Consider the following 9895-nt stretch of genomic DNA (forward strand, 5'->3'; position numbering starts at 1 on the left):
GATCTCCTGACCTCGTGATCCGTCCGTCTCGGCCTCCCAAAGTGCTGGGATTACAGGCTTGAGCCATCGCGCCCGGCCTAATTTTTGTATTTTTAATAGAGATGGGGTTTTGCCATGTTGGCCAGGCTGGTCTCGAACTCCTGACCTCAGGTAATCCACCCCCTTTGGTCTCCCAAAGTGCTAGGATTACAGGCGTGAGCCACTGCACCCAGCCAATTTTTCGTGTTTTTAGTAGAGAGTTTCACCGTGTTGGCCAGGCTGGTCTTGAACTCCCGACCTCAGGTGTTCTGCCTGCCTTGACCTCCCAGAGTGCTAGGATTACAGACATGAGCCACTGTGCCTGGCCAGAAATCAATTTTTAAGAATTAATTCTGTGGAATTATAGGAGGCAGAGTAAATTGGTTTGCTTTGTACTTAATATTCTATACAGTTTAATATCCAAAAAACAATAATTAGCTAAAAAATAGTCCTTTAAAATTTTCGTTTAGTGTTTTAAAAATAGAATTACCATCAGTCTTGGCAGTTTTGGTCACAAAAAAAGCATTCTCAGTTGTATGTTAGAAAGTTTCTGTTCTTTGGAACGATTTTGCACAAAAGAAATGATTAACAAAAGGTTGATATGACTTTATTAGCAGGAAGCTAGGAAACCTGGCAGTGCCAGCTGATGAGAAGTGGAAAGCGGTGTTTGACGAATGTTGGCGCCAACTGGGCTGCGAGGGCCCAGGCCAAGGGGAAGTTTGGAAAGCATGGGACAATATTGCTGTGGCCTTGACCACCAGTCGGCGCCAACACAGAGACAGGTGAGTGAACGCCTGCTCAACGTAGAGCAGAGCATGTTAGGAACATGAAACTTAAGACCAGTAAGTAGTCAAGGCTCACTACATTTAATTTAAAAGTTAATGATGTATTTCTGCTTCTGGGTAAGAGGGATTAAAACACACTTTCTTTATCTTCTGTTGAACTCAGCTATTAAACCTGAATAGAATACATGGATATTTATTTATGAACTCTGAAAAGTCAATATCAATAAGTAGATTGAGGAAGAATACCTGAATTCAAAGTACCACAAAACCAGTGATGAGTTTACTTGATGTTTTGCTCCAGTATCCCTCAGCCAGAACTCAGTGCAGCATGAAATGTGAAAGCAAGAACTTGGTGCAGACAGACAGGGATACAGAAAAAATCCCTCTGGTTCTGGCTCAAGGAGTGACAAAGGGACTCCTAAAATTCAGATTGGTTGATACATACTCAGTTTTCTTTCTTTTTTCTCTATTTTCTCATGCCCAAGTCTCCAGGACCTTCTGTGGCAGGGGTAGTAATGGCTGCAGCTAGAGCAGGCGTGAACAGGAAACTTGTAAAAGTCAAAACTCCAAGAGAGTGGAATCTTCTTCCCCCTTTGGTGGCTCCTTAGGTTAAGAGAAGTCCAAGCCCCAGCCCCATTGCATTTTTGACTTTGTTGTCTGTTCTCCCACCATCTGTCCCTAGATGTGGCATAGTCACAGAAGTGGACAGTTTTTGGCCAGAGGACCTTAAAAGGGGTGCCTGAGAACCAGAAAATACTGGGGATGTGATGGAGAGAGGAGCTCTGGGAAACAAGCCCATAAAGTTGTTTATGAACTCCTGGGCTCACCCCAGACCTGCACATGTAAGGATTTGATCCTAATTAGTACCAAAGAGTTTGAGAACCAAGTTCATAGGTAGACCACTCAGGTCCCAGAGCGGTCATTAAGTTGTACACTCACAGAACAAACCCAGAAAGGATGCAAAGGCTTTGAGAAGTGAACTGGCATCAGCTTCATGGCCCATAGGAAACTAAAGCAAAAATATCTGCTGTTTTAGGGATTCTCAATATCACTTACACATTCAGTGATTTGCTGAAAGAATTCACAAGACTCAGCATATAGTTGTACTCACGAGTAAGATTACAGCAGCACAGTAGGGACGCACAACCAGGTCATAAGGGAAAAAGACACAGGTAGAGTCTGGAGGAATCCATGTGTAAGCTTCCCATGATCTTTCCTTTCTGGGATGAATCACATACAACACAGTTTTCCCTGCAGCAAAGTGCAGCCACACGTGTCTCATGTTTCTGCCCAGGGAAGCCCACTAGAGACTCAGTGCCCAGGGTTTATATTGGGAGTGGGTCACATAGGCACCCTGTGCCTGGCAGTTGCCAAAATTCCACAGTCCCAGCTTACAGGAAAGCAGATGTTCAACATAAATCACGTTGTTAATCTAAGGACAGCAAAACACCTTTGTCAGTATACGGAACTTATACGAAGCTTAATTCCCAAGTACTGGCCAAGGGTCAACCTTATAAGCAGTTCTTTTTTATTTTATTTCATTTTTATAAACAGAGACAGGGTCTTGTTATATTATCCAGGCTGGTCTTGAACTCCTGGCCACAAGAAATCCTGCCTTGGTCTCACAGAAGTGCTGGGATTGCAGGCGTGAGCTATGGCACCTAGCCCAGGTCCTTCTAAAGATAACAGTTTCAAGCCTGCTATGTTTACTCTTATGAATGTCAACATTCTCCATAGGATATAAACAAGACCCAGAGTTTTATAATGCTCAAAATATCCAAGACATTAACCAAAATTACTCAGCAATGAAAGAACCATGAAAGTCTCAATTTATTTCAGGAAAGAGAATCAATAAATATCAACAGATGACATAGATGTTGAAGTTGTCTGACAAGAACTTTAAGGCAGCTATTATAAAATGCTCAGATGTGCAGTCGCAAACACCCTTGAAATAAATGTTAGAACAAATGTATCAGCAAAGAAACAGAAGATATAAAGAAGAGCCAAGTCAAAATTTTGGGTTTGAAAATTACACTAACCAAAATAACTTACTGTATGAACTCAGTGGCAGAATAGAGGTGGCAATGGAAGAGTTGGTGAACCTGAAGATAGATCAATATGGATTATCAAATCCAAACAACCGAGAGAAAAAACATGAGAAAAAAAAAATGAACACAGCCTCAGGGACTTGTGGGTCTAAATTTGTTTCCTTAGAATTCCAGAAGAAAAGGAGAAAGAATGGGCTGAGCATGGTGGCACACACCTGTAATCCCAGCACTTTGAGAGGCTGAGGCAGGCGGATCACCTGAGGTCAGGAGTTCGAGACTAGCCTAGCCAATGTAGTGAAACCCCGTATCTACTAAAAATAGAAAATTAACCCAGGCGTGGCGGCATGTGCCTGTAATCCCAGCTACTTAGGAGGCTGAGGCAGGAGAATCGCTTGAACTCGGGAGGCAGAGGTTGCAGTGAGCCGAGATAGTGCCATTGCACTCCAGCCTGGGCAAAAATAGCAAAACTCCGTCTCAAAAAAAAAAAAGGAAAAGAAAAAAGAAAAGACAAGGAGAAAGAATGAGGGATGGAACATTTTATGAAGAAATAATGGTTGAAAACGTCTCAACTTTAGTAAAAGATGTGAAACCTACAGATTCAAGTAGCTGAACAAACCCCATCTTGGGAAAAACCAAAGATAACCATGTATAGACACATATTAAAATTCATGGACAAAGATCTTGAAAGCAGCTAGAGTAAAATAATGGGAAATCAGCAATTCAAATGACTGCATATTTCTCATTAGAAACCTTGGAAGCCAGAAGGAAGTGGCACAACGTTTTTGAAATGCTGAAAGAGAAGTTACAGATGTACTTGTTCATTTCTCTTTTTCTCCTTTTTAAAATTTTCTCTTTTTCATCTTCTTTTTCCTTTCCTTTTCTTTTTTTTTTTCCTTTTCTCCTGCTTTTCTTCATATGCCTTTCTTCTTTAACTTGACCAGTAACTCCCACAAGCATTGCTTAGCATTTGGACCTAAAAAATCGACTAATCCCTGCAGCAAAACTTCCTAATTAACTATGACTTTCTTGAGTTTAATTCTATCTAGATAATGGTTTGTTTGAGCTATGCCTTTGTTGTTAAAATATCAAGGAGCATACTTTAATCTGTGCGTGTAACTACATACGGTTAATTTTTAAATCAGTTTTATGCTGGTCTTCATTTCCACATGTCAGTTGCTTTCTGAAAGGAATTGAAGAAAAACTAGGCAAGTATGCATTTATTCAGAACGTAAATGTTTGTTCTGAATAATTTTATGTTCTAGTTTGCTAAAAGTTACCAAATTCTTTAAATAAATTACCAATATTCAAATAATTTTAATATATTAAAGTATAATTACATAGAAATTAAATTCCAGAGGTTGAAAGATACTTCAGGAACTTGAAATGTTTTACAGTGAAGTCTAACAAATACTAATTGTTATTCTAGCCTGGAGAGATTAGTTTAGATTCTATCTAATTGAGTGTCCCCAAAATTGATATTTAAAGTAAACCATAGTTTAATTTTTGCTTGCTTGATATTCGTGTGTGTGTGTGTTTCAAGAAATTAAATGTAGAAAGAAGTGATTTTTTTCTATATTTGGGATACATAGGAATTGATTTTAGTATTTCATTCATGAAGTTCATAATTATTGCCTTCTACTCTTATCAGTAGAAGAAATGGAAACTCCCAGAATTGATTAAAGCCATTGAATGCCCCTTGTGCGTGATACAGATGGTCAGCTTAGTACAGCCTGTCAATTCGACGTGAGTCTTTAGCCCTTCAGTTCACCTGGGTTAACTGTTGTTAGGTGTTTCTGAGAAGTGAAAATGAATGAACCTTTTATATAAAATTATATTGCTACCACAAAGATCTTATTTGTTTATCTGAAATCATATAATAATAATGATTATGCACAGTTTTCAGTTTCTCATTGGTTGTCATCTAATGATAGGATACTATTACCAAAAATTTCAGTTGTTTACTAGCATGTGTTTTCTCTTAGCCTCTTCATCCAGTTTCTGTTATGTGCTTACCTTGTCACCTGTTGGAGTGCCATTATCTCCTTGCTTCTTAACCTCGTTTTCATTTCTTCCTTTGCCCTTTGACTTATTTCCCTTTTTCCTTTGTTCCCTTCCCTCTTTTATTCCTTTTATTCCATTTTTCTGTTGTCACCAACGGGTCTGTCACCTTCAAGCTAATATCATATTTATCTTCAAGCTAACGTCATATTATTTCCAACACCATGGTTTAGTTTGGAGCAGAATCTTCATTAACTTATTGTAGTTGGTACAAAGTAACACTACCTGATTTTTGAATGAATGTTATGTACACCGAGTACCTCATAACAGGATCATGATCATTTCTGAGCTCGTTGGGGTTAGTACTGTGTTGGACGCTCCACTTTGCCTGGAGCCACTGATTGTGTTTCAGGTGACAGTTTACACGTATCTTGCTTTCTTGATGTGAAATCCAGTAGCCTTTTCTTTCCCTTTTTATAGTCCAGAAATATTAAGTCGTTCACAGACTCAGACACTAGAGAGTTTGGAATTCATTCCACAGCATGTTGGTGCCTTCTCTGTGGAGAAATATGATGACATCAGGAAATATTTAATAAAGGTAAGCTAGAGTAAAAATTACACTGGTCTTGTGAATTAATGATTCACCTACCACAATATATCATTCAGATAGACTCACAGCTTAATGTTATTCTATCCTGTTTTTTCATCCTGTGCATTTCTTTTGTTAATTATCTAACTACCAAGATTACATTTCTACCTAAAGATTGTCCCATTATTATGATAGAACATTTAAGCTTTTTTAAGGCATTCAAGGGGCTTCTTAAGAAATAAAATTAGAGTTTAAAATTGCTTTTTGTTAATAACATTAGCAAACTAGAGATTGTGTAAGTAAAGCATGCTGCCCTCACCCCTGGATAGGCTCTTTGCTTCCTTCCAAACCTTGAAAGACCAGCTACAATTTAAAGTGTGATATATATTGATGGGAAGTGCAGGAAGGAGTATTCTGAGAAGTCAGGGGGAACTGAAGGATGACTCTTTGAGAGTATCATCAACAGTCAGTGTTTAGTTTTCTCCAAGGTAACATTTTGTATCATTTTTGTGAAGTTTAAAGTATATTTGAATCTTTTTAAAATTTTGTATTTTTTTTTTTTTTTTAGAGATGGGGGCGTCTCACTGTGTTGCTCAGACTGGCCTCAAACTCCTGAGCTCAATCGGTCCTCCTGCCTCAGCCTCCCTAGTAGCTGGGACTATAGGCATGAGCCACCACATCCAGCAGAGTATTTCTTTTAGTGGTATTCCATATCAGTACTTCCAAAGCTTTTTGCCCAAAATGTTAAGGAGATTCTTTGATCAAGATTAGGAACTCCAACTTCATATAACTGGGGTAGACTCAGTACTTTCAAAAAAATTAAAATATTTGAATATTCCTGGTCCCAAATACTTGACATTTTGACAATTGTTTGTCATTTATGAAGTTGTTTCTTATTAATGGATTGTTTCTGCTGTTAATGCACATTGACTGACTTCATTGATTCTCTTCCTACTCAGGCCTGTGACACTCCTCTGCACCCCCTGGGCAGGCTTGTGGAGACACTGGTTGCAGTGTATAGAATGACATATGTGGGCGTAGGAGCCAACCGCAGGTTATTGCAGGAGGCTGTAAAGGAGATTAAGTCCTATCTTAAGCGAATTTTCCAGCTGGTGAGGTAAGAGAGCTTTTCACTAAAGTCTGTGGCTTATGGAATACTATTTTATACCAATGCTTGGGTAGTTTCATCCTGAGTCATCAAGAAAATAGTTTTATGCCACAGTCCTTTAATAGATTAAAAAAGAAAACATGTTTTAAATGTATGCGTAAGCTATAAACATGAAAAAGATGAACCTTAGCTATCGTTATTTATTTATTTTTATGTCTTTATTAAGTGTAACAGAAAGCTAAAATAAATGTTTGGGGTTTTTAAATTCCAATTTTGGTATGAAGTATAGTAGTCGTCTTACTTGGATTCAGTCTCTAGGCAAAATCAGGTATCTAAAACCCAACCACAGAGTAGATAAAGTTTAATATAAAGTTTTGTCCCTGAGTTTTTGTGTCTTGTCCTTTGGCAACAGTATCACATACATTCATTTGTTTAACAAATCTTTATGGAGTGTTTCTATGTAATAGCGATCATTCTAGCCTCTCAAGGGATTTATCAGTGAACAAAGACGATCTTTGCTGTCATGGAGCTTACATTCTAATGGGGGGAAAGAGTCAACATAAAAAACATATGTAGTATGTCAGATAGTGACTAGTGCTATAGAGAAAAATAAAGGGAAAGAGTACTAGACGTGAGATGCTATTATTTTAAAGAGAAGGTCAGAGCAGGCTGACTAATACGGTGGTGGTATTTGAGCAGAGACTTCGAAGAAGGCAATTAAATGAGACAGTAAGCATCTCTGGAAAGAGAGTTCCAGGCAGCAAACAGATTTAAGCTTGTGAGATAAAAGATCTTTTTACTGAGTTGAAGCCAACAAGTAAATACTATAGTGAGATAATTATACAAAAGTTTATAAATTTGTCCCAGAACTTCCATATATTGTTTGCCTCAACATATGGAAATATTTCAGGTTTTGAGGGAGAAGTGATCTATTAAAAAGATCACTAGCCTGGGCTAGCTCTGACATTAGCTAGATGAGTATAATGAAAATAAGTGTCCTGACCTTTTTTCGTTTTTTCAACTATATAATTAGGTCAGATGGAGGTGCAAGATGTAAATCTACAGCAATAGAGAAGACTGCATATTGCCTTTAAAGGGCCAAAATTAAAGTCTGTAAAAATAAGAGAAAATAAACTTATTTATGGTAGAGTCCACTAACCTACAAGAAGTCAGAGTTAAAGTCTATGGCAAAACTCGAGGCTCAGGAAAAAAAATTCCTCACCAATTTATCACCTTGATCATTTGAAAAATTAATTTTCGACAACTTTTAAAAACATATTTTTAAATTTTATATTGAGTACAGAGGGAAATAATAGACACTGGGGACTCTAAAAGAGGGGAGTGTGTGTGGGAGGGTGAGGGTTGAAAACTTTCTTATTGGATACAGTGTTCACTGTTCAGGTGATGGGTATACCAGAAGCCCAGACTTTACCACTACCTGATATATCCATACAACACAACTGCATATGTGCCCCCTGAATCTATAAAAATAAAATAAAACTTTACATTGTATCTTCTGTAATTAATCATTTTTTCCCCTAATGTTGGACATTTAGTTTCCATCAGTATTTGCTTATATTCTAGAATAGTAGTCCTTGCTCAGAGTTAATATAAATTGACCTCAGATGAGATTTGCCAGTGAGGAACACGTATCTCATACAGATCGGAATTCTCCCTTCCTTAGTAACTAGACAGAAGAAAATCATAGCACGTGAAGATTTTGTAGTGGTATTATTCATTAGCTGCATTCTTAATTTTATCCTGTCAGAAACATCGGTTTTCTCAGGGAACTAAAATACTTAGTTGATAATAAAGCTTGCTTTCATAGCTAATGGAAATGTGTTTTTATGCTTTTCAACCCCCTAGAGGTATGATTGTATAATTATATTTTTTGTTCTTCTTTAGGTTCTTATTTCCTGAACTGCCTGAAGAAGGCAGCACAATTCCTCTCTCTGCTCCTCTGCCAACCGAAAGGAAGTCTTTTTGCACTGGGAAGTCAGATTCCCGATCTGAATCACCAGAGCCAGGGTAAATGGAGTTGGGTGGGGACAGTGAAGAAAGGGAGTGGTGACTAGATGATCTTACCCAAAGAGCCCCAGGGAGAAAGTGTGTTCTCTAGGTCTATTTCCTCATTTCTAAAATGGTATGGTTGGGGCCAGCCACAGTGGCTCACACCTGTAATCCCATACTTTGGGAGGCTGAGGTGGGAGGATTGCTTGATCCCAGGAGTTCAAGAGCAGCCTGGGCAACATAGGGAGACCCCATCTCTACAAAAATAAAAACATTAGCAGGGCATGGTGGCACACACCTACGGGCTGAGCTACTTGGGAGGCTGAGATGAGAGGATCACTTGGGCCAGGGAGGTTAAAGGCTGCAGTGAGCTGTGACTGCACCATTGCGCTCCAGCCTGGGTGACAAAGTGAGACCTGTCTCAAAAAAAAAAAAAAATGTAGCTGGGTAGGTGTCCCCTCTGAGGTCCCTCTTAGGTCTCTCAAGTACCATTAGCCATACCCCAGGAAAAAGCAACCACAGATGATCTGAGCACAAAGGCTGCTTAGCAAAGGAAGTAACATCACACTGACCTAGAATAACCTCAGAGAAATCAGCCTTAAAATGGAAACAAAGTAGGTTTTCAGTTAGATTTTTAATTCATGAAAAGAATTCAGTTTCCTCCAAGACAAAATTATAGGTAATGTCCTTCTATCAACTCCATATGTAAAGAGCAGAGTAATATTATAACTTCTTTAAAACTTCCCATCTCTACTTTTGACTTTTTGAAACTGAAGCTGTATCTTGGATTCTGTATTCAATTTTAATATGAAAAATGCTTCTTTCCTCCCACTCCATTATTTTGTAGTTATGTAGTAACGAGTTCTGGATTATTGCTTCCTGTGCTGCTACCTCGGCTTTACCCACCGCTGTTTATGCTTTATGCTTTGGATAACGATCGCGAGGAAGACATTTACTGGGAATGTGTCCTTCGACTAAATAAGCAGCCAGATATTGCTCTCCTGGGCTTTCTTGGGGTGCAGAGGTAAGTGTAGTAGTTATAAGCACAACCAAATGGTTTTAATTTAACATGCAAACAGCATTGTTGGAAATTTGGCACTTTGATATCTAATTATATATATGGCTTGTAATTATTTACTTTTTTGCATACTTCTTAATGAAAAAGTGATAGTTAATAATCTTTCTGAGAATATTTGGAGATGATTATGAAACCTACTGATTTTTCGGAATGTGTTTTTTATTATATTTTCATATATATAGTTTTTTCATGCTGAATTGTTCCACTGTGAAATTTGTAGATTATGCATCAATGCCGCACTTTAAAAATTTATTCTAGTTT

At 38.2% G+C, this 9895-nt stretch overlaps 1 protein-coding gene across 1 annotated transcript in view; it reads left to right on the forward strand.

The window, feature by feature from the left end:
- Positions 1-9895, forward strand: part of ALS2 (amyotrophic lateral sclerosis 2 (juvenile)) — a gene marked incomplete at its 5' end in the record, with an annotated part of 63793 nt that overhangs the window by 47329 nt on the left and 6569 nt on the right. Inside the window, 5 exon segments of the mRNA XM_011949930.1 lie at positions 636-800; positions 5330-5447; positions 6398-6555; positions 8452-8574; positions 9404-9580. Coding sequence (XP_011805320.1) covers positions 636-800; positions 5330-5447; positions 6398-6555; positions 8452-8574; positions 9404-9580 — 741 coding nt within the window.

The sequence above is a fragment of the Colobus angolensis genome, unplaced genomic scaffold, assembly GCF_000951035.1.
Source record: "Colobus angolensis palliatus isolate OR3802 unplaced genomic scaffold, Cang.pa_1.0 Scaffold30, whole genome shotgun sequence".
Lineage (NCBI taxonomy): Eukaryota > Metazoa > Chordata > Mammalia > Primates > Cercopithecidae > Colobus > Colobus angolensis.